The following is a 24,580-nucleotide window of genomic DNA, read 5'->3' as shown; positions in this document are numbered from 1 at the left end:
GCCACAAAAATCCCAAAGTTTTCCCCAAAACCCCAAAACTGCCAATTCTGTGCCCAAAAGTGGCACAAAAAAACCCAAATCCGCCCCAAAAACTGACCCAAAAACCTCAAAACTGACCCAAAAACCCCAAAACTGCCCCAAAATCCTCCAAGATGCCCCCAAAACTGCAGAATTTGCCACAAAAATCCCAAAACTTTCCCAAAAACCCCAAAACCGCCAATTCTGTGCCCAAAAGTGGCACAAAAAAAACCCAAATCCGCCCCAAACTGTCCCAAAAACCCCCAGATTTCACCCAAAACCCCAAATCCTCCCAAAATCCCTCAAATCTGAAACAACCTTCCCTGAATTTTCCCATAAAAACCCCAAATCCGCCCCAAAACCACCCAAATCTGTCCCCAAAGACCCCCAAACTTCCCCAAAACCCTCAAAAATTCCCAAAACTGCCCCAAAATCCTCCCAAAACTGCCCCAAAATCTGATCCAAAACCCCCTCCCCAAATTTCCCCCAAAAAAACCCCAAATCCGCCCCAAAACCACCCAAATCTGTCCCCAAAAACCTCAAAATCCCCAAAATACTGCAAAACCCCCGAAATTGCCCCAAAGATTGCCAGAACTGCCCCAAAATCTCCAAAATCTGATACAAAAGCCCCCTCCCCAAATTCCTCCAAAAAACCCCAAAACCACCCAAATCTGTACTAATAACCCCCAAATTTCACCCAAAATCCCCCAAATTTGATACAACCCCCCCCGAATTTCCCCAAAAAAACCCCAAAACCACCAGGATTTGTTCCCAAAAATGTTGAAAATTCCCGAAACTGCTGCGAAAACTCCGAAACTGCCCCAAACTCCCCGAAATTTCGTGGGGGGGCGGAGCGGCTTTATTGAATTTTGGGGGGGAGGGGCTTCGGGGTGGGGGAGGGGCTTTGGGGGAGGGGCTTCGGGGTGGGGGAGGGTCAGAAGAAGTCGACGTCCTCGGGCGCGTCCAGGTCCCGGTACTCGACGATGGCGCGGGGGTCGCCCCGCACCAGCCTGGGGAGAAGCACCCCAAAATCAGACCCAAAACGCCCCAAATTCACCCCAAAATCAGCCCCGAAATGCCCCAAATTCACCCCGAAATTCAGCTCCAAAATGCCCCAAATTCACCCCAAAATCAGCCTCGTAATGCCCCGAATTCACCCCAAAATCAGCCCCGAAATGCCCCAAAATTCAGCTCCAAAACGTCCCAAATTCACCCCAAAATTCAGCCCCGAAACGCCCCAAATTCACCCCAAAATCAGCCCCGAAACGCCCCAAATTCACCCCAAAATCAGCCCCGAAATGCCCCAAATTCACCCCAAAATCAGCCCCGAAATGCCCCGAAATTCAGCTCCAAAATGCCCCAAATTCACCCCAAAATCAGACCCAAAATACCCCAAATTCACCCCAAAATCAGCCCCAAAATGCCCCAAATTCACCCCAAAATTCAGCTCCAAAATGCCCCAAAATTCAGCTCCAAAACGCCCCAAATTCACCCCGAAATTCAGCTCCAAAATGCCCCAAATTCACCCCAAAATCAGCCCCGAAATGCCCCAAAATTCAGCTCCAAAACGCGCCAAATTCACCCCAAAATCAGACCCGAAATGCCCCGAAATTCAGCTCCAAAATGCCCCAAATTCACCCCAAAATCAGCCCCGAAATGCCCCGAAATTCAACTCCAAAATGCCCCAAATTCACCCCAAAATTCAGCTCCAAAATGCCCCAAATTCACCCCAAAATCAGCCCCGAAATGCCCCGAAATTCAGCTCCAAAACGCGCCAAATTCAGCCGGAAATTCAGCTCCAAAATGCCCCAAATTCACCCCAAAATCAGCCCCGAAATGCCCCGAAATTCAACTCCAAAATGCCCCAAATTCACCCCAAAATTCAGCTCCAAAATGCCCCAAATTCACCCCAAAATCAGCCCCGAAATGCCCCGAAATTCAGCTCCAAAACGCGCCAAATTCAGCCGGAAATTCAGCTCCAAAATGCCCCAAATTCAGCCCAAAATCAGCCCCGAAATGCCCCAAATTCAGCCCAAAATCAGCCCCGAAATGCCCCAAATTCACCCCAAAATCATACTCGAAATCACCCCAAAATCCGCCCCGAAATCACCCCGAAATGCCCCAAATTCACCCCAAAATCAGACCCAAAATCAGACCCGAAATCACCCCAAAATCAGACTCGAAATACCCCAAATTCACCCCAAAATCAGACCCGAAATCACCCCGAAATCAGCCCCGAAACGCCCCAAATTCACCCCAAAATCAGCCCCGAAATGCCCCAAATTCAGCCCAAAATCAGCCCCGAAATGCCCCAAATTCACCCCAAAATCAGCCCCGAAATGCCCCAAATTCACCCCAAAATCAGACCCAAAATACCCCAAATTCACCCCGAAAATCAGCCCGAAATTCACCCCAAAATACCCCAATTTTTGGGTCCCCCATCCCATTTTTGGGTCTCCATCCCCACTTTTGGGGTCCCCAATTCAAATTTTTGGGTCCCCATCCCCATTTTTTGGATTCCACTCCCCAATTTTGGGTCCCCAATTCAAATTTTTGGGTCCCCATCCCCAATTTTTGGGTCCCCATCCCCATTTTTGGGTCCCCATCCCCATTTTTTGTGGTCCCCATCCCCATTTTTTGGGTCCCCGATCCCAATTTTTGGGTCCCCGACCCCGATTTTTGGGGTCCCTCCCCCCAAATTTGGGGTCCCCCTCACCTGCTGCGGGGTTTGTTCAGGTACCCCCCCCCGGCCCCGCCCTGCCCCCGGAAGGTTTCGTAGCTGCCGCGACCCCCGTAGGGCCCGGGGGGGTAGGGGTGGGACCCTGTGGGGAAAAAAGGGTTAAAAACACCTGAAAATTCCCAAAATATCCAAAAATATCCAAAAACCGCACAGAAATATCCAAAACCCACCCAAAATACCCCAAAAAACACCCAAAATATCCCCAAAAAACCAACCCGAACCCCCGTAGGGCCCGTGGGGGTAGGGGTGGGACCCTGCGGGGAAAAAAGGGTTAAAAACACCCGAAAATTCCCAAAATATCCAAAAATATTCAAAATATCCAAAAAAACTGCACAAAAATATGCAAAATCTGCCAAAAACCACCCAAAATATCCCCAAAATCAGCCCAAACCCCTGAGGGACACGGGTGGGACCCTGCAGGGAAACAAGGGGTTAAAAACACCCCAAAATCCCCAAAAGCCCCCCAATTTTCCCCAAATCCCCAAAATTTCCCCAAAAATCCCCTGAATTTCCCCCAAACCACCCCAATTTTCCCAAAAACGGCCAAATTTCCCCCAAAATCCCCCCAAGTTCCACCAAACCCCCCCGATTTCCCCAAAATCCCCCGAATTTTCCCAAAATCCCTCCATTTCCCCCCAATTTTTCCAAATCCCCCCAATTTTCCCCAAACCCCCCGAATTTCCCCCGATTTGTCCCAAAACCCCCCGGATTTGCCCCAGTTTTCCCAAAACCCCCCAAATTTCCCCCAAACCCCCCGAATTTCCCCAAAACCCCCCAAATTTGCCCCAATTTCCCCCAAACCCCCCGAATTTCCCCCAAAATTACCCGAATTTGCCCCAATTTCCCCCCGATTTCCGCCCAAATCCCCCCAAAAACCCTCCAATTTCCCCCAAAATCCCAATTTCACCCCAAATCCCACGAATTTCCCGCAAATTTTCCCAAATCCTCCCAAAATCCCCCAATTTTCCCGAAACCCTCCGAATTTGCCCCAATTTCCCCCAAAGCCCCCGAATTTCCCCCAAAATCCCCCCGATTTTCCCGAAACCCCCTGAATTTGCCCCAATATGCCCCAATTTCCCCCCGAATTTTCCCAGATTTCCCCGAATTTGCCTCGATTTCCCCGGATTTCCCCGAATTTTCCCAAATTTCCACGAATTTCCCCGAATTTGCCCCAATTTCCCCCCGAATTTCCCTGAATTTTCCCAGATTTCCCTGAATTTGCCCCGATTTCCCCCGGAATTTCCTTGAATTTCCCCGAATTTCCCCGAATTTTCCCCAATTTCCCCCGATTTTTCCCGATTTCCCCGAATTTCCCGATTTTTCCCCAATTTTTCCCCAATTTTTCCCCAATTTTTCCGAATTTCCCCGAATTCCCCTGGATTTTCCCGAATTTCCACAATTTTCCCCAGTTTCCCCCGATTTTTCCCGATTTCCCCGAATTCCCCGAATTCCCCGGATTTCCCTGATTTCCCCAAATTTCCCCGAATTTCCCCAAATTTCCCCGAATTTCCCTGAATTTCCCCGAATTTCCCCCGGATTTCCCCGATTTTTCCCAGATTTCCCCAAATTTCCCCGGATTTCCCGAATTTGCCCCAATTTCCCCCGGATTTCCCCGATTTTCCCCGGATTTGGCCGGATTTCCCCGATTTCCCCAAATTTCCCCGAATTTCCCCGATTTCCCCCCAATTTCCCCCGGATTTTCCCCCGATTTTTCCCGATTTTCCCCCGATTTTTCCCGATTTCCCCGAATTTCCCGGATTTCCCGAATTTCCCCGAATTTTCCCCAATTTCCCCCAGAATTTCCCCCAATTTCCCCTGGAATTTCCCCCGATTTCCCCCGATTTTCCCCGGATTTTTCCGGAATTTCCCCGGATTTGGCCGGATTTCCCCAGAATTCCCCCGATTTTCCCCGGAATTTCCCGATTTCCCCCGCATTCCCGGCTCCGTTACCTCCGTAGCCCAGCGCGGGCGGCCGGGGGCTCCCGTAGGGCAGCAGCCCCTGGGGGGACTGGGGGGGGTAGGGCAGCGCCCCCGCAGCCAGCCCTGGGGTCAGAGGTCACACGGGGGTCACCAGGGGTCACTCAGGGGTCACACGGGGGTCACAGGGGGGTCAGGGGTCACTCAGGGGTCAGGGGTCACACAGGGACTGGGGGGGTTGTAGGGCAGCGCCCCCGCGGCCAGGCCTGGGGTCAGAGGTCACACGGGGGTCACCGGGGGGTCAGGGGTCACCCGGGGGTCAGGGGTCACACAGGGGTCACACGGGGGTCAGGGGTCACACAGGGACTGGGGGGGTTGTAGGGCAGCGCCCCCACGGCCAGGCCTGGGGTCACACGGGGGTCAGAGGTCATAAAGAGGTCACTGGGGGGTCACCCGGGGGTCACATGGAGGTCAAGGGTCGCACAGAGGTCACACGGGGGTCAGGGGTCGCACAGGGGTCACCCAGGGGTCACCGAGGGTCCCCAAGGCTGGGGGAGGGGGGGGATGGGGTCACCTGGGGGTCACCTGGGGGTCACAGGGTCACACGAAGGTCATGGGGTCACACAGGGGTCACACAGGTGACAGGTGACACAGGGAGGTGACAGGTGGCACACAGGTAACACGTGACACACACGTGACACATGGGTCACACAGGTGACACACAGGTGACACACAGGTGACACAGGTGACACTGAGGTGACACAGGTGACACAGGGATCACACAGGTGACACAGGTGACAGGTGACACAGGGGTGACACACAGGTGACACACAGGTGACACACAGGTGACAGGTGACACAGGGATCACACAGGTGACACACAGGTGACACAGGTGACACAGGTGACACAGGTGACACACAGGTGACACAGGTGACACAGGTGACACAGGTGACACACAGGTGACACAGGTGACACAGGTGACACAGGTGACACACAGGTGACACAGGGGTGACACAGGTGACACAGGTGACACAGGTGACACAGGGGTGACACACAGGTGACACAGGGATCACACAGGTGACACAGGTGACACAGGTGACACAGGGATCACACAGGTGACACAGGTGACACAGGTGACACAGGTGACACAGGTGACACACAGGTGACACAGGTGACACAGGTGACACAGGGGTGACACAGGTGACACAGGTGACACACAGGTGACACAGGGATCACACACAGGTGACACAGGTGACACACAGGTGACACAGGTGACACACAGGTGACACACAGGTGACACACAGGTGACACACAGGTGACACAGGTGACACAGGTGACACAGGTGACACACAGGTAACACAGGTGACACTGAGGTGACACAGGTGACACAGGTGACACAGGTGACACTCACCTGGCGGGCCCTTGCCCCCCTCGGGCAGCGCCGGGGGACATTGGGGTGACACAGGGATCACACACAGGTGACACAGGGAGGTGACAGGTGACACAGGTGACACAGGTGACACACAGGATCACACAGGTGACACAGGTGACACAGGTGACACTCACCTGGCGGGCCCTTGCCCCCCTCGGGCAGCGCCGGCCGCTTGGGGTCCATCAGGAAGTTGTTGAAGAACAAAACCTCCTTGCGCACGGCGCCCATCTTGTCCCCGTGCTTGTTGAAGATGTGCTTGCGCACAAACTCGGGGCCCTGGGGACATTTGGGGACATTTTGGGAAAATTTGGGGAGATTTTGGGAAAATTTGGGGACATTTTGGGACATTTTGGGGACATTTGGGACATTAAGGACACACGGCGCCCATCTTGTCCCCGTGCTTGTTGAAAATGTGCTTGCGCACAAACTCGGGGCCCTGGGGACATTTGGGACATTTTGGGGACATTTTGGGGAGATTTTGAGAAAATTTGGGACATTTGGGGACATTTTGGGGACATTTGGGGACATTTGGGACATTTGGGACATTTGGGGACATTGGGGACACACGGCGCCCATCTTGTCCCCGTGCTTGTTGAAGATGTGCTTGCGCACAAACTCGGGGCCCTGGGGACATTTTGGGGACATTTTGGGGAGATTTTGGGGACATTTGGGGACATTTTGGGGACATTTTGGGAAAATTTGGGGACATTTGGGGACATTTGGGGACATTTGGGGACATTTTGGGGACATTTTGGGGACATTGGGGACATTTGGGGACATTTGGGGACATTGGGGACACTGACAGGATTGGGGACATCCAGGGGTTTTGGGGACATTGGGGACATTAAGGACATTTGGGGACATTTTGGGGAAATTTGGGGACATTTTGGGGACATTTGGGGACACTGACAGGATTGGGGACATTGGGGACATCAACTCTCTTCTGTCCCCAAAGTGTCCCAAATGACCCCAAAACGTCCCCAAAAATGTCCCAAATGACCCCGAGGATGTCCCCAGATGATCCCAAATGTCCCAAAATGTCCCAAAATGTCCCCAAATGTCCCAAAATCCCAAACCTTGAACTTTTTCCCGCTGAGGGGGCACAGCCACTTGTCCTTGCCCAGCTCCTGGTTGTCCCCAATGACCCAAATGACCCCAAATGTCCCCAAAATGTGACCCAAATGTCCCCAAATGTGACCCCAATGATCTCAAAATGTCCCAAAATGTCCCAAAATGTCCCAAAATGTCCCAAAATGTCCCCAAAAATCCCAAACCTTGAACTTTTTCCCGCTGAGGGGGCACAGCCACTTGTCCTTGCCCAGCTCCTGGGTGTCCCCAATGTCCCCAATAACCCCAAAATGTCCCCAAAATGTGACCCAAACATGACCCAAATGTCCCCAAATGTGACCCAAATGTCCCAAAATGTCCCGAAATGTCCCAAAATGTCCCAAAATCCCAAACCTTGAACTTTTTCCCGCTGAGGGGGCACAGCCACTTGTCCTTGCCCAGCTCCTGCCTGTCCCCAATGACCCAAATGACCCCAAACTTGTCCCCAATGATCCGAAATCATCTCAAAGTGTCCCAAAATGTCCCAAAATGTCCCAAAATCCCCAAACCTTGAACTTCTTGCCGCTGAGGGGGCACAGCCACTTGTCCTTGCCCAGCTCCTGGGTGTCCCCAATGTCCCCAAGGTGTCTCCAATGACCCCAAACTTGTCCCCAATGATCCGAAATCATCTCAAAATGTCCCAAAATGTCCCAAAATGTCCCAAAATGTCCTAAAATGTCCCAAAATCCCCAAACCTTGAACTTTTTCCCGCTGAGGGGGCACAGCCACTTGTCCTTGCCCAGCTCCTGGGTGTTGGCGCTGACGAACTTCTCCAGCTCCTGCTCGGGGTCCTTGCGGCCGAGGCGCTGCGCCTCCTCCTCGGGCACGGCGCCGGGGCCGGCCAGCAGCGGGGCCAGGCGGGCGGCGAAGGCGCGCTGCCACTCCGACACTGGATTGGGGAAAAAAAACGGGAAATTGGGAAAAAACAAAAAAAAAACGGTGAAAAACGGGGAAAAATTGGGTATGAAGGGGTTAAACTGGGGTGAAAATGGGATTTGGGGTCACTGGGATTGGGGCCAGGCGGGCGGCGAAGGCGCGCTGCCACTCCGACACTGGATTGGGGAAAAAAACCGGGAAATTGGGAAAAAACAAAAAAAAAACGGTGAAAAACGGGGAAAAATTGGGTATGAAGGGGTTAAACTGGGGTGAAAATGGGATTTGGGGTCACTGGGAATGGGGCCAGGCGGGCGGCGAAGGCGCGCTGCCACTCCGACACTGGATTGGGGCAAAAAACCGGGAAATTGGGAAAAAACAAAAAAAAAACGGTGAAAAACGGGGAAAAATTGGGAAAAAACGTTTTAAAAATGGGTTAAATTGGGGTGAAAATGGGATTTGGGGTGACTGGGATTGGGGCCAGGCGGGCGGCGAAGGCGCGCTGCCACTCCGACACTGGATTGGGGAAAAAAAACGGGAAATTGGGAAAAAACAAAAAAAAAACGGTGAAAATCCGGTAAAAATGGGGAAAAACGGGTTAAAAATGGGTTAAATTGGGGTGAAAATGGGATTTGGGGTCACTGGGATTGGGGACAGCCAGGCGGGCGGCGAAGGCGCGCTGCCACTCCGACACTGGATTGGGGCAAAAACACGGGAAATTGGGAAAAAACAAAAAAAAAACGGTGAAAAACGGGGAAAAATTGGGTATAAAAGGGTTAAAAATGGGTTAAATTGGGGTGAAAATGGGTTAAACGGGGGTGAAAATGGGATTTGGGGTGACTGGGATTGGGGCCAGGCGGGCGGCGAAGGCGTGCTGCCACTCCGACACTGGATTGGGGCAAAAAACCGGGAAATTGGGAAAAAACAAAAAAAAACGGTGAAAAACGGGGAAAAATTGGGAAAAAACGTTTTAAAAATGGGTTAAATTGGGGTGAAAATGGGTTAAATTGGGGTGAAAATGGGATTTGGGGTCACTGGGATTGGGGCCAGGCGGGCGGCGAAGGCGCGCTGCCACTCCGACACTGGATTGGGGAAAAAAACGGGAAATTGGGAAAAAACAAAAAAAAAACGGTGAAAAACGGGGAAAAATTGGGAAAAAACGTTTTAAAAATGGGTTAAATTGGGGTGAAAATGGGATTTGGGGTGACTGGGAATGGGGCCAGGCGGGCGGTGAAGGCGCGCTGCCACTCCGACACTGGATTGGGGCAAAAAACCGGGAAATTGGGAAAAAACAAAAAAAACGGTGAAAATCCGGTAAAAATGAGGAAAAACGGGGTAAAAATGGGTTAAATTGGGGTGAAAATGGGATTTGGGGTCACTGGGATTGGGGCCAGGTGGGCGGCGAAGGCGCGCTGCCACTCCGACACTGGATTGGGGAAAAAAAACGGGAAATTGGGAAAAAACAAAAAAAAAACGGTGAAAAACGGGGAAAAATTGGGAAAAAACGTTTTAAAAATGGGTTAAATTGGGGTGAAAATGGGTTAAATTGGGGTGAAAATGGGATTTGGGGTGACTGGGAATGGGGCCAGGCAGGCGGCGAAGACGCGCTGCCACTCCGACACTGGATTGGGGAAAAAAAACGGGAAATTGGGAAAAAACAAAAAAAAAACGGTGAAAAACGGGGAAAAATTTGGTATAAAGGGGTTAAAAATGGGTTAAATTGGGGTGAAAATGGGATTTGGGGTCACTGGGATTGGGGCCAGGCGGGCGGCGAAGGCGCGCTGCCACTCCGACACTGGATTGGGGAAAAAAACGGGAAATTGGGAAAAAACAAAAAAAAAACGGTGAAAAACGGGGAAAAATTGGGAAAAAACGTTTTAAAAATGGGTTAAATTGGGGTGAAAATGGGATTTGGGGTCACTGGGAATGGGGCCAGGCGGGCGGCGAAGGCGCGCTGCCACTCCGACACTGGATTGGGGCAAAAACAGGGAAAATTGGGAAAAAACAAAAAAAAAAAAGGTGAAAATCCGGTAAAAATGAGGAAAAATGGGGTAAAATGGGGTTAAATTGGGGTGAATTTGGGGGTTTTTGGGCTCACCCTCGCCGTGGGACACGCAGTTGGGTTCGGGGGGTTATTTTGGGGTGAATTTGGGGGTTTTTGGGGCAGTTTTTGGGTTATTTTGGGGGTTTTTTTGGCTCACCCTCGCCGTTGGACACGCGGTTGGGTTCGGGGGGTTTTTTGGGGTGAATTTGGGGGTTTTTTGGGGTGAATTTGGGGGTTTTTGGGCTCACCCTCGCCGTTGGACACGCGGTTGGGTTCGGGGGGTTTTTTGGGGTGAATTTGGGGTTTTTTGGGGTGAATTTGGGGGTTTCTGGGCTCACCCTCGCCGTGGGACACGCGGTTGGGGGGCAGAGGACCCCGCACGTGGATGATCCCGCAGCGGTTGGGTTCGGGGGGTTATTTTGGGGTGAATTTGGGGGTTTTTTGGGGTGAATTTGGGGGTTTCTGGGCTCACCCTCGCCGTGGGACACGCGGTTGGGTTCGGGGGGTTTTTTGGGGTGAATTTGGGGGTTTTTGGGGTGAATTTGGGGGTTTCTGGGCTCACCCTCGCCGTGGGACACGCGGTTGGGGGGCAGAGGACCCCGCACGTGGATGATCCCGCAGCGGTTGGGCATCTCGTCCTCGTTGGGGTACTCGGAGGTGTTGTAGTAATCCACCGAGTGAACGATGCGCAGGTACAGCAGCAGCCGGTCCAGAACCTGGGGACATCCAGGGGACGTTGGGGACATCGGGGACATTGAGGGGATTGGGGACATTGAGGGGACATTGGGGGGATTGGGGACATTGGGGACATTGGGGACATTGGGGACATCGGGGACATTGAGGGGACACTGAGGACATCGGGGACATTGGGGGGATTGGGGACATTGGGGACACTGGGGACATCGGGGACATTGAGGACATTGGGGGGGTTTGGGGACATTGGGGACATTGAGGGGACATTGGGACATTTGGGACATCCAGGGGACGTTGGGGACATCGGGGACATTGGGGGGATTGGGGACATCGGGGACATTGAGGACACTGAGGGGACACTGAGCGGACACTGGAGACATTGAGGGGACATTGGGGACATTGTGGGGGTTTGGGGACATTTGGGACACTTTGAAGACCCTGGGGCCACTCTGAAGACACTTGGGGACACTTTGGGGACACTCTGGGGACACCTGGGCACACCTGAGGAGACCCAGGGACACCCTGAGCACACTCTGGGGACACTGAGGACACTCTGAGGACACTTGGGGACACCATGGGGACACTCTGGTGACCCTGGTGACACTGTGGTGACACCCTGAGGACACTCTGGTGACACTCGGGGACACTCAGGGACACCCTGAGGACACTCTGGTGACCCTGGTGACACTCAGGGACACCCTGAGGACACTCTGGGGACACCCAGGGACACTCAGGGACACTCTGGGGACACCCTGAGGACACTCTGGTGACCCTGGTGACACTCAGGGACACTCAGGGACACCCTGGTGACACTCAGGGACACTCTGGGGACACTCAGTGACACTCTGGTGACCCTGGTGACACTCAGGGACACTTTGGGGACACCCAGGGACATCCTGAGGACACTCTGGTGACCCTGGTGACACTCGGGGACACTCTGGGACACCCTGAGGACACTCTGGTGACCCTGGTGACACTCTGGTGACCCTGGTGACACTCGGTGACACTCAGGGACACTCTGGGGACACTCAGTGACACTCTGGTGACCCTGGGGACACTCAGGGACACCCTGAGGACACTCTGGTGACCCTGGTGACACTCTGGTGACACTGTGGTGACACTCAGGGACACTCTGGTGACACCCAGGGACACCCTGAGGACACTCTGGTGACACTCTGGTGACACTCGGGGACACCCAGGGACACCCTGAGGACACTCTGGTGACCCTGGTGACACTCTGGTGACCCTGGGGACACTCAGGGACACTCTGGTGACACTGGTGACACTGTGGGGACACTCAGGGACACCCCGAGGACACTCTGGTGACACTCTGGTGACACTCTGGTGACACTCTGGTGACACTCTGGTGACCCTGGTGACACTCTGGTGACACTCTGGTGACACTGGTGACACCGGTGCCGCACCTTGAGCAGCTTCTCGTCGCGCTCCACGGTGACCTCGGCCGGGTTGGTCTCGCGGGCGCCGTCCTCGGCCGGGGCCGCGCCCTGTCCTTGTCCTTGTCCTTGTCCCTGTCCCTGTCCCTGTCCTTGTCCCTGTCCCTGTCCCTGTCCCAGCAGCTCCTCCTCCTCGGCGCTGACCTCCTCGATCAGGTAATCCGTGATGTGCCGCAGCACCGGGTTCTGGGCCTGTGACAGTGACAATGGGGACATTGGGGACATTGGGGACATTGGGGACATCATTGGGGACATTGGGGACATCATTGGGGACACTGGGGACATTGGGGACATCATTGGGGACATCACTGGGGACATCATTGGGGGATTGGGGACATTGGGGACACGATCAGGTAATCCGTGATGTGCCGCAGCACCGGGTTCTGGGCCTGGGGGACATTGGGGACATCATTGGGGACATCATTGGGGACATCATTGGGGGGATTGGGGACACCATTGGGGACATTGGGGACATCATTGGGGACATCATTGGGGACACTGGGGACATTGGGGACATCATTGGGGACATTGGGGACATTGGGGACATCATTGGGGACACTGGGGAGGTTTGGGGACATCGGGGACACTGACAGGACCCGCTGGGACCCCCTGTGACCCCCCCAGTGACCCCCCAGGACCCCCCAATAACCCCCCAATGACCCCCAATGACCCCCCAGGACCCCCCGGGACCCTCCAGGACCCCCCGGGACCCACCAACAACCCCCCAGGACCCTCCCAGGACCCCCCAATGACCCTCCAGGACCCCCAATAACCCCCCGGGACCCTCCCAGGACACCCCAATGACCCCCAATGACCCCTGATGACCCCCCAGGACCCCCAATAACCCCCCAGGACCCTCCCAGGACCCCCAATAACCCCCCAGGACCCCCAATAACCCCCCGGGACCCCCCAATAACCCCCCAGGACCCTCCCAGGACCCCCGGGACCCTCCAGGACCCCCCGGGACCCCCCAGTGTCTCCCCAGGACCCTCCCAGGACACCCCAATGACCCCCAATGACCCCTGATGACCCCCCAGGACCCCCAATGACCCCCCAGGACCCCCAATGACCCCCCAGGACCCTCCCAGGACCCCCGGGACCCTCTAGGACCCCCCAGGACCCCCCAATAACCCCCGGGACCCTCCCAGGACCCTCCCAGGACACCCCAATGACCCCCCAGGACCCCCTGATGTCCCCCCAATGACCCCCCAGGACCCCCTGATGTCCCCCCAATGACCCCCCAGGACCCCCCAATAACCCCCCAATGACCCTCCAGGACCCTCCCAGGACACCCCAATGACCCCCAATGACCCCTGATGACCCTCCAGGACCCCCAATGACCCCCAATGACCCTCCAGGACCCTCCAGGACCTCCCAGGACCCCCCCAGGACCCCCAATAACCCTCCAGGACCCTCCCAGGACCCCCTGATGTCCCCCCAATGACCCCCCAGGACCCCCCAGGACCCCCCAGGACCCTCCCAGGACCCCCAATGACCCCCCAGGACCCTCCCAGGACCCCCCAATGACCCCCCAGGACCCCCCAGGACCCCCCAATGACCCCCCAGGACCCCCGGGACCCCCGTCTGACCCCGGGCTGGGTGGGCGGGGGCTCGGCGGCGGCGTCGGCGTCGCCCTCGGCGCCCGGGGGGCTCCAGAGGCGGGCGCGGGCGTCCAGCGCCTGCACCAGGCGCGCGGCCAGCTTGATGTCGTGCCGCACGACCGGGCGGTGCTGGGTGAGCCCCGAGACGTTCCGCACGCGCCGCGTCAGGTCCCGGTTCACGCCGGGGCTCAGCTCGCACTCCCGCAGCTGGGGGGGGGAGAAACCATCAAAATCGGCACAAAAACCATCAAAATCGGCCCAAAAACCATCAAAATCCACCAAAATCGGCACAAAAACCATCAAAATCGGCCCAAAAACCATCAAAACCAGCCCCAAATCCATCAAAATCGGCCCCAAATCCCAGCCCAAGTCACACCGGGGCTCAGCTCGCACTCCCGCAGCTGGGGGGGGAAAAAAACATCATAATTGGCACAAAAACCATCAAAATCGGCACAAAAACCATCAAAATCGGACAAAAACCATCAAAATCAGCACAAAATTCATCAAAACCACCCCAAAATTCACCAAAATCACCCCAAAACCCAGCCCGGTTCACGCCGGGGCTCAGCTCGCACTCCCGCAGCTGGGGGAGGAAAAAACATCAAAATCGGCCCAAAAACCATCAAAATTGGCCCAAAAACCATCAAAATCGGCACAAAATCCATCAAAATCGGCACAAAAACCATCAAAATCCACCAAAATTGGCCCAAAAACCATCAACCCCACCCCAAAACCCAGCCCGGGTCACGCCGGGGCTCAGCTCGCACTCCCGCAGCTGGGGGAGGAAAAAAACAGCCCAAAATTCACCAAAATCACCCCAAAAACCATCAAAATCGGCCCAAAAACCATCAAAATCCACCAAAATCGGCCCAAAAACCATCAAAATCGGACAAAAAACCATCAAAATCCACCAAAATCGGCCCAAAAACCATCAAAATCCACCAAAATCGGCACAAAAACCATCAAAATCGGCCCAAAAACCATCAAAACCAGCCCCAAATCCATCAAAATCGGCCCCAAATCCCAGCCCAAGTCACGCCGGGGCTCAGCTCGCACTCCCGCAGCTGGGGGGGGGAAAAACATCATAATTGGCACAAAAACCATCAAAATCGGCACAAAATCCATCAAAATCGGCCCAAAAACCATCAAAATCGGACAAAAACCATCAAAATCGGCCCAAAAACCATCAAAATAGGCAGAAAACCATCAAAATCGACACAAAAACCATCAACCCCACCCCAAAACCCAGCCCGGGTCACGCCGGGGCTCAGCTCGCACTCCCGCAGCTGGGGGGGGGAAAAAACATCAAAATCGGCACAAAAACCATCAAAATCGGACAAAAACCATCAAAATCGGACAAAACCCATCAAAATCGGCCCAAAAACCATCAAAATCAGCCCCAAATCCATCAAAATCGGCCCCAAATCCCAGCCCAAGTCACGCCGGGGCTCAGCTCGCACTCCCGCAGCTGGGGGGGGGAAAAACATCATAATTGGCACAAAAACCATCAAAATCCACCAAAATCGGCACAAAACCCATCAAAATCGGCACAAAAACCATCAAAATCAGACAAAAAAACGTCAAAATCGGCACAAAAACCATCAAAATAGGCAGAAAACCATCAAAATCGACACAAAAACCATCAACCCCACCCCAAAACCCAGCCCGGTTCACGCCGGGGCTCAGCTCGCACTCCCGCAGCTGGGGGGGCAAAGAAACACCCCAAAAAAGGTCAAAATCAGCCCAAAATCCATAAAAATCGCCATAAAAACACCCTAAAACCATCAAAATCGGCACAAAAACCACCAAAATCACCCCAAAACCCAGCCTGGGTCACGCCGGGGCTCAGCTCGCACTGCCACAGCTGAGGAGGGGAAAAAAACATCAAAATCAGCCCAAAATCCATAAAAATCGCCATAAAAACACCCTAAAACCATCAAAATCGGACAAAATCCATCAAAATCGGCACAAAAACCATCAAAATCGGCACAAAAACCATCAAAATCGGACAAAAACCATCAAAATCAGCACAAAATTCATCAAAACCACCCCAAAATCCACCAAAATCACCCCAAAACCCTGCCCGGTTCACGCCGGGGCTCAGCTCGCACTCCCGCAGCTGGGGGGGGGAAAAACAGCCCAAAATTCACCAAAATCACCCCAAAATCCATCAAAATCACCCCAAAATTCATCAAAATCGGCCCAAAAACCATCAAAATCGGACAAAAACCATCAAAATCGGCCCAAAAACCATCAAAATTGGCCCAAAATCACCCCAAAACCACCCCAAAAATCCATCAAAAATCACCTTAAACCCACCCCAGAATCCATCCGACCACCCCAAAGTGCACAAAACCAGCCCAAAATGCACCAAAATCAGCCCAAAATGCACCAAAATCACCCCAAACTGCACCAAAATCAGCCCAAACTGCAGGGGCCCCCCGCGGCCCCAAACCGGCCGTTTTTTGCCCCAAAACGCACGCGGATGTTCTGCAGGCTCCAGCAGATCTCCTTGATGTTCACGCTGCGGTCGAAGGTCACCCAGCCCCTCCTGAAGAACCTGAGGGGAAAAACTTCTCTGTGAGCCCCAAAATCCCCCAAATTCCACCCAAAATTCTACCAGCCCCTCCTGAAGAACCTGAGGGGATCAAAAATGTCCTGTGAGCCCCAAAATCCCCAAAATTCCACCCAAAATTCCACCCAAAACCCACCCAGCCCCTCCTGAAGAACCTGAGGGGATCAAAAATGTCCTGTGAGCCCCAAAATCCCCAAAATTCCACCCAAAATCCAACCAGCCCCTCCTGAAGAACCTGAGGGGATCAAAAATGTCCTGTGAGCCCCAAAATCCCCAAAATTCCACCCAAAATCCAAGCAGGGTCTCCTGAAAAACCTGAGGGGATCAAAGATGTCCTGTGAGCCCCAAAATCCCCAAAATTCCACCCAAAACCCACCCAGCCCCTCCTGAAGAACCTGAGGGGATCAAAAATGTCCTGTGAGCCCCAAAATCCCCAAAATTCCACCCAAAATCCCACCCAAAATCCAACCAGGGTCTCCTGAAAAACCTGAGGAGAAAAACTTCTCTGTGAGCCCCAAAATCCCCCAAATTCCACCCAAAATCCCCCCAAAATTTCCCTTGAAAAATCCCAAACTCCCCAAATTCCCCCCAAAAACCCCCAAAATTCTCCCCAAATTCCCCCCTAAAAAAATCCCAAAACCCCAAATTTCCCCAAAAAACGCCCCAAATCCCCCTGAATTCCCCCCAAAATTCCCCCTGAAAAATCCCAAATCCTGCCAAAACCCCCCCAAATTTCCCCCGGAAATTCGCCCTGAAAAATCCCAAATTTCGCCACAACCCCCCAAATTTCCCCCCGAAATTTGCCCTGAAAAATCCCAAATCCCACCAAAACCCCTAAATTTCCCAAATTTTCCCCAAATTTCCCCAAATTCCCCCAATTCTCACCTCCTCTCGGGCTGGGGCTCGGACAGCGCCACGCGCATGAACCCGGGGTAGCGCTTGCACAGCTGGGGGGGCAGAGTTTTTGGGGAGAATTCGGGGGGTTTTGGGTTTTTGGGGGGAATTCGGGTTTTTTGGGGGGAAATCAGGGTTTTTAGGGAGTTTTTGGGGGGAATTCGGGGGTTTTGGGGGGTTTCTGGGGAGAATTCGGGGGGTTTTGGGTTTTTGGGGGGAGTTCGGGGGTTTTGGGGGGAATTTGGGTTTTTTTGGGGGGGTTTTGGGGGGAATTTGGGAGTTTTTGGGGATAATTTGGGGGTTTTTGGGGAGAATTCGGGGTTTTGGGGGGAATTTGGTTTTTTTTGGGGGGGTTTTGGGGGGAATTTGGGAGTTTTTGGGGATAATTTGGGGGTTTTGGGGGGTTTCTGGGGAGAATTCAGGGGGATTTGAGGAGAATTTGGGGTTTTTGGGGAGAATTCAGGGGTTTTGGGGGGTTTTTGGGAAGAATTCGGGGGGTTTTGGGTTTTTGGGGGGAGTTCGGGGCTGTTGGGTTTTTTTTGGGGGGGTTTAGGGGGAATTTGGGAGTTTTGGGGGATAATTTGGGGTTTTTTGGGGAGAATTCGGGGTTTTGGGGGGAATTTGGTGGTTTGGGGGGGTTTTTTGGGGGGATTCGGGGAGAATTTGGGGTTTTTGGGGGGAATTCAGGGGTTTTGGGGAGAATTCGGGGGGTTTTGGGGGGAATTTGGGAGTTTTTGGGGATAATTTGGGGGATTTTGGGGAGAATTCGGGGTTTTGAGGGGAATTTGGGGGTTTGGGGGGGTTTTTTGGGGGGATTCGGGGAGAATTTGGGGTTTTTGGGGATAATTCGGGGTTTTGGGGGGTTTTTGGGGAGAATTTGGAGTTTTTGGGGAGAATTCGGGGGTTTGGGGGAGAATTTGGGGGTTTTGGGGGAGAATTCAGTATTTTGGGGGGAATTTGGGAGTTTGGGGGGGGGGTTGGGGGGAATTCAGGGATTTTGGGGGGGTTTTAAGGGGAATTCGGTGTTTTTGGGGGGAATTTGGGGTTTTTGAGGGGAATTTGGGGCTGCCAGGGTGATTTTTGGGTATCTCAGGGTAAATTTTGGGTATTTCAGAGTGAATTTGGGTACTTCAGGGTGATTTTGCCTATTTCAGGGTGGATTTTTGCCTATCCCAGGTGGATTTTTGGGTTCCCAGGTGGATTTTTGGATTCCCAGGGTGATTTTTGCCTATTTCAGGGTGGATTTTTGGGGTCCCAGGTGGATTTTTGGATTCCCAGGGTGATTTTTGGCTATTTCAGGGTGGATTTTTGGCAGTTTCAGGTTGATTTTTGGATTCCCAGGGTGATTTTTGGCTATTTCAGGGTGGATTTTTGGGTTCCCAGGGTGATTTTTGCCTATCCCAGGTGGATTTTTGGCAGTTTCAGGTGGATTTTTGGCTATTTCAGGGTGGATTTTTGGCAGTTTCAGGTGGATTTTTGGGTTCCCAGGGTGATTTTTGCCTATTTCAGGGTGGATTTTTGGCAGTTTCAGGTGGATTTTTGGGTTCCCAGGTGGATTTTTGGGGTCCCAGGTGGATTTTTGGGGTCCCAGGTGGATTTTTGCCTATCCCAGGTGGATTTTTGCCTGTCCCAGGGTGATTTTTGGCAATCCCAGGTGGATTTTTGGCAATCCCAGGTGGATTTTTGGCAGTCCCAGGTGGATTTTTGGGTTCCCAGGTGGATTTTTGTGTTCCCAGGTGGATTTTTGCCTATCCCAGGTGGATTTTTGCCTGTCCCAGGGTGATTTTTGGCAATCCCAGGTGGATTTTTGCCTATCCCAGGTGGATTTTTGGGTTCCCAGGTGGATTTTTGCCTATCCCAGGTTGATTTTTGTGTTCCCAGGTGGATTTTTGCCTATCCCAGGTGGATTTTTGGGTTCCCAGATGGATTTTTGCCTGTCCCAGGGTGATTTTTGGCAATCCCAGGTGGATTTTTGGCAGTTTCAGGGTGATTTTTGGGTTCCCAGGGTGATTTTTGGCAATCCCAGGTGGATTTTTGCCGTTCCCAGGTGGATTTTTGTGTTCCCAGGTAGATTTTTGGCAGTTTCAGGTTGATTTTTGCCAATCCCAGGTGGATTTTTGGGTTCCCAGGGTGATTTTTGCCTATCCCAGGTTGATTTTTGGGTTCCCAGGTGGATTTTTGGGTTCCCAGGGTGATTTTTGCCTATCCCGGGTGGATTTTTGGTTATCCCAGGTGGATTTTTGGGTTTCCAGGTGGATTTTTGCCTATCCCAGGTGGATTTTTGGCCGTTTCAGGCTGATTTTTGGATTCCCAGGGTGATTTTTGCCTATTTCAGGGTGGATTTTTGGCAATCCCAGGTGGATTTTTGGCAGTTTCAGGTTGATTTTTGGGTTCCCAGGGTGATTTTTGCCTATCCCAGGTGGATTTTTGGCAATCCCAGGTGGATTTTTGTGTTCCCAGTTGGATTTTTGGGTTCCCAGGGTGATTTTTGGGTTCCCAGATGGATTTTTGCCTATCCCAGGTGGATTTTTGCCTATCCCAGGTGGATTTTTGCCTATCCCAGGTGGATTTTTGGGTTCCCAGATGGATTTTTGGGTTCCCAGATGGATTTTTGGCAGTTCCCAGGGTGATTTTTTCCTATTTCAGGGTGGATTTTTGGCAATCCCAGGTGGAATTTTGGCTGCTCACCGCCACGATCTCGGCGTGCGCGATGTTGGGCGCGATGTTCCTCATGAACAGCGAGCAGGTTTTGTGCAGCGCCCGCGGCCGCGCCTCGGGGACCCCCCCCGGGACCCCCCCCGGGACCCCCTCCTTGGGCCGGGGGGGAGGGGGCGTCCCCGCGGGGGGAGGGGGCCCGGCCCCCCCGGCGGGGGCTTGGTCCTCCTTGGGCTCCTCTGCGGGACGGGGGGGTCAGAGCGCCCCGAAACACCCCCCGAGACCCCAAAACACCCCCAGAGACCCCAAACATCCCTCAGAGACCCCAAATATCCCCCCAGAGACCCCAAAAATCCCTCAGAGACCCCAAATACCCCAAAACACCCCCCCGAGACCCCAAAAATCCCAAAACACCCCCAGAGACCCCAAATATCCCCCCGAGACCCCAAAAATCCCTCAGAGACCCCAAATCCCCCAGAGACCCCAAATCCCCCAGAGACCCCAAATGTCCCCCAGAGACCCCAAATATCCCCCCGAGACCCCAAAAATCCCTCAGAGACCCCAAAAATCCCCCACAGAGACCCCAAATACCCCTGAATATCCCCTGTTACCCCCCCAGGACCCCCAGGACCCTCCAGGACCCCCGGTGTCCCCCCCGGAACACCCCAGGACCCCCCAATATCACCCCAGGACCCCCCATGTCCCCCCCAGGACCCCTCAGAACCCACCCTGTCCCCCCCAGAACCCCCGTGTCCCCCCAGACCCCCCATGTCCCCCCCCAGGACCCCCCCAGACCACCCCGTGTCCCCCCCAGGACCCCCCAATGTCCCCCTGGGACCCTCCGTGTCCCCCCCAGGACCCCCCGTGTCCCTCCCAGGACCCCCCAATGTCCCCCCAGGACCCCCCGGAACACCCCAGGACCCCCCAATATCGCCCCAGGACCCCCCGTGTCCCCCCCAGGACCCCTCAGGACCCCCCCAGACCACCCCGTGTCCCCCCCGGGACCCCCTGTGTCCCCCTGGGACCCCCCGTGTCCCCCCCAGGACCCCCTGTGTCCCACCCAGGACCCCCCGTGTCTCCCCCAGACCACCCCGTGTCCCTCCCAGGACCCCCCGTGTCCCCCCAGGACCCCCATGTCCCCCCCAGGACCCCTCAGGACCCCCCCAGGACCCCCATGTCCCCCCGGGACCCCTCACCGTCCTTGCCGGGGGGTCTCCGCGCCCCCCCCTCGCTGTCCCCGCTGTCGCTGTCCCCCTCCTCGCTGTCCCGGCTGCGCTGGCGCGGCCGCGCCTGCAGGGGGCGCACGGGGGCGTCAGGGGGCGGGGCTTGGGGTAAAGGGGCGGGGCTTGGGAAAGGGGGCGGGGCTTGGGGGTAAAGGGACGGGGCTTTGAATAAAGGGGCGGGGCTTGGGTTAAAGGGGCGGGGCTTTAGAAAAGGGGGTGGGGCTTGGGGTAAAGGGGCGTGGTTTGGGGTAAAGGGGCGGAGGCTTGTGGATAAATGGGCGGGGCTTTTGGGAAAAGGGGGCGTGGCTTCGGATAAAGGGGTGGGGCTTGGGGTAAAGGGGGCGGGGCTTTGGGTAAAGGGGCGGGGCTTGTGGATAAATAGGCGGGGCTTTTGGGAAAAGGGGGCGTGGCTTCGGATAAAGGGGTGGGGCTTGGGGTAAAGGGGGCGGGGCTTGGGGAAATGAGCGGGGCTTGTGGTAAAGGGGCGTGGCTTTGGGAAAGGGGGCGTGGCTTTGGATAAAGGGGTGGGGCTTGGGGTAAGGGGGCGGGGCTTGGGGTAAAGGGGTGGGGCTTGGGGTAAAGGGGCGTGGCTTGAGGTAAAGGGGAGGGTCTGGAGTAAATGGGAGGGGCTTGGGGTAAAGGGGTGTGGCTTGGGGTAAGGGGCGGGGCTTGGGTAAAGGGGCGGAGCTTGTGAAAAGGGGCGGGGTTGGGATAAAGGGGTGGGGCTTGTTGTAAATGGGCGGGGATTGGGGTAAAGGAGGCGGAGCTTGGGGTAAGTGGGCGTGGCTTGAGGTAAAGGGGAGGGTCTGGAGTAAATGGGAGGGGCTTGGGGTAAAGGGGCGGGGGTTTTGAAAAGGGGCGTGGTTGGGATAAGGGGGCGGGGCTTGGGGTAAATGGGCGGGGCTTGGGGTAAAGGGGGTGTCGCTTAGAGCGGAGGGGCGGGGCTTGGGGTAAATGGGCGTGGCTTGGGGTAAAGGGGGTGTGGTTTAGTGTAAAAAGGCGGGGCTTGTAGTAAAAGGGGTGTGGCTTGGTGTAAAGAAGCGGGGCTTGGGTAAAGGGGCGGGGCTTGGGTAAAGAGGCGGGGCCAAATGATTGACAGGAATGGAGGGAGGGGAGGGGCTTGGAGGGGTTTAATGAGGGTGGGAGGGGCCAGCGCAGGGGCGTGGCCAACAGGAAAGGGGCGTGGTTTGTTAGAAGGGGCGTGGCCAACAGAAAAGGGGCGTGGCCAACACGAAGGGGCGGGGTTTAGTGGGGCGTGGCCACCCACCTTGGCCCCGCCCTCCTTGTCGCCCTCCTCGGCCTTGGGCGTCGTGTCTGGCCCCGCCTCCTCCTGCTCTGGCCCCGCCCCCGGCGCGGGCTCCGCCCCCGGCTCCGCCCCCTCGGCCTGCGGGGAAGGGGGAGTCAAAGGGGACCCCAAAAACCACCCCCAGAATTACCCCGGAGGGGGTTAATATGTGGTGAGCTCAAGGTGGTGTTGAAGAAGAGCTGAGACTCAAGAAAACCAAAAAAAAAACCAAAGAAATCAAATTATACTCAAAAAAACTGAAAAAAAGCAAAATAAACTAAAAATAAACAAAACAAAACAAAAGAAACCAAATTAAACTCAAAAAAAACAAAAAAACCAAAATAAACTAAAAAAAGCAAAACAAAAGAAACCAAATTAAACTCAAAAAAACTGCAAAAAACCAAAGTAAACTAAAAAATAAAGAAAACAAAAGAAACCAAATTAAACTAAAAAAAAAATAAACTAAAAAAAAAGCAAAACAAAAGAAACCAAATTAAACTCAAAAAAACCCAAAAAAACCAAAATAAACTACAAAAAAAGCAAAAAAGAAACCAAATTAAACTCAAAAAAAACCAAAAAAACAAAATAAACTAAAAAAAAGCAAAACAAAAGAAACCAAATTAAACTAAAATCAAAAAACCAAAATAAACTAAAAAAAAGCAAAACAAAAGAAACCATATTAAACTAAAAAAAAACAAAAACCAAAATAAACTAAAAAAAAGCAAAACAAAAGAAACCAAATTAAACTAAAAAAAACCAAAAAACCAAAATAAACTAAAAAAAAAGCAAAGCAAAACAAATGAAACCAAATTAAACTCAAAAAAACTCAAAAAACCAAAAGAAACTAAAAAGAAGCAAAACAAAACAAAAGAAACCAAATTAAACTCAAAAAAACCCAAAAAATCAAAAGAAACTAAAAAAAAGCAAAACAAAACAAAAGAAACCAAATTAAACTCAAAAAAACCCAAAAAATCAAAATAAACTAAATAACCCCCCCCAAAAAACCCCCAAAAAACCCCCAAACCCAAAATAAACTAAATAAAAGCCCCCAAAAACCAAAAATAAATCCAAAAAAACCCCCAAAAAAACAAAATAAATAAACCCCCACAAAAACCCCTGAAAACCCCAAAGTAAACCCAAAGAAACCCCCAAAAAAACCCCCAGAAAACCAAAATAACCTAAATGAACCCCTCCAAAAAACCCCCCCAAAAAAACCCCAAAAAACAAAAATAAACTAAATAAACCCCCCCAAAAAACCCAAAAAACCGCCAAAAATCCAAAATAAACTAAAATATACCCCCCAAAAAAACCCCAAAAACCCAAAATAAACCCAAAAAACCCGCAAAAAATCCCAAAAAACCAAAATAAACGAAATAAACCCCCTGAAAAAAAAACTAAAAAACCCAAAAAAATCCCCAAAAACCGCGGGGACCCCGACCTTGGCGCCGTCGGCGCCCTCGGGGCGCTCGGCCGAGCCCTTCCCGGGCGGCTCCGGCGGCCGCGGCTCCTCCTTCTTTTGGCCTTCGGCCTTTTCCGCCCGCTCCTCCTCCTCCTCCTGCTCCAGGATGCGCAGGTCGTGCTCGGTGCCCCCCTCCATCTTAATCACGGCTGGACGGGGCGGAAAAACGGGGCGAAAAGGGCAAAGATCGGGTCAGAAACAGCCAAAAATGGGTGGGAAACAGCTGGAAATTAAATTAATTAAAAAGGGTAAGCATGGGGTTAGAAACAGTCAAAAATGGGTTAGAAACAGCCAAGAATGAAATTCCTGAAAAAGGGCAAAGACTGGGTTAGAAACAGCTGAAAATGGGTTAAAAACAGCTGAAAATGAAATTAATTATAAAAGGGCAAAGATCGGGTCAGAAACAGCCAAAAATGGGTTAGAAAGAGATGAAAATGAAATTCCTGGAAAAAGGGTAAAGATTGGGTCAGAAACAGCCAAAAATGGGTGTGAAACAGCTAAGAATGAAATTCCTGAAAAGAGGGCAGCAATTGGGTCAGAAACAGCCAAAAATTGGTGTGAAACAGCTGAAAATGAAATTCATTATAAAAGGGCAAAGATCGGGTCAGAA

At 53.2% G+C, this 24,580-nt stretch overlaps 1 protein-coding gene across 1 annotated transcript in view; it reads right to left on the bottom strand.

The window, feature by feature from the left end:
- Nucleotides 1–815: 815 nt before the first annotated feature.
- SRRT (serrate, RNA effector molecule) overlaps nucleotides 816–24,580 on the bottom strand; it is a 41,383-nt gene continuing 17,618 nt past the window's right edge. Inside the window, exons 7-19 of the mRNA XM_077789454.1 lie at nucleotides 23,950–24,119; nucleotides 22,590–22,610; nucleotides 20,037–20,240; nucleotides 17,340–17,401; nucleotides 16,361–16,439; nucleotides 13,868–14,086; nucleotides 12,249–12,470; nucleotides 10,694–10,847; nucleotides 7,910–8,103; nucleotides 6,242–6,383; nucleotides 4,709–4,801; nucleotides 2,735–2,840; nucleotides 816–1,028 (exon numbers count right to left, since the gene is read on the bottom strand). Coding sequence (XP_077645580.1) covers nucleotides 953–1,028; nucleotides 2,735–2,840; nucleotides 4,709–4,801; nucleotides 6,242–6,383; nucleotides 7,910–8,103; nucleotides 10,694–10,847; nucleotides 12,249–12,470; nucleotides 13,868–14,086; nucleotides 16,361–16,439; nucleotides 17,340–17,401; nucleotides 20,037–20,240; nucleotides 22,590–22,610; nucleotides 23,950–24,119 — 1,742 coding nt within the window. The 3' untranslated portion in view covers nucleotides 816–952. The remainder of the gene's footprint in view (nucleotides 1,029–2,734; nucleotides 2,841–4,708; nucleotides 4,802–6,241; nucleotides 6,384–7,909; nucleotides 8,104–10,693; nucleotides 10,848–12,248; nucleotides 12,471–13,867; nucleotides 14,087–16,360; nucleotides 16,440–17,339; nucleotides 17,402–20,036; nucleotides 20,241–22,589; nucleotides 22,611–23,949; nucleotides 24,120–24,580) is intronic.

Source organism: Lonchura striata, chromosome 34, assembly GCF_046129695.1.
Source record: "Lonchura striata isolate bLonStr1 chromosome 34, bLonStr1.mat, whole genome shotgun sequence".
Lineage (NCBI taxonomy): Eukaryota > Metazoa > Chordata > Aves > Passeriformes > Estrildidae > Lonchura > Lonchura striata.
The sequence above is the reverse complement of the archived record's forward strand: the minus strand, read 5'-3'. Positions and strand labels throughout refer to the sequence as shown.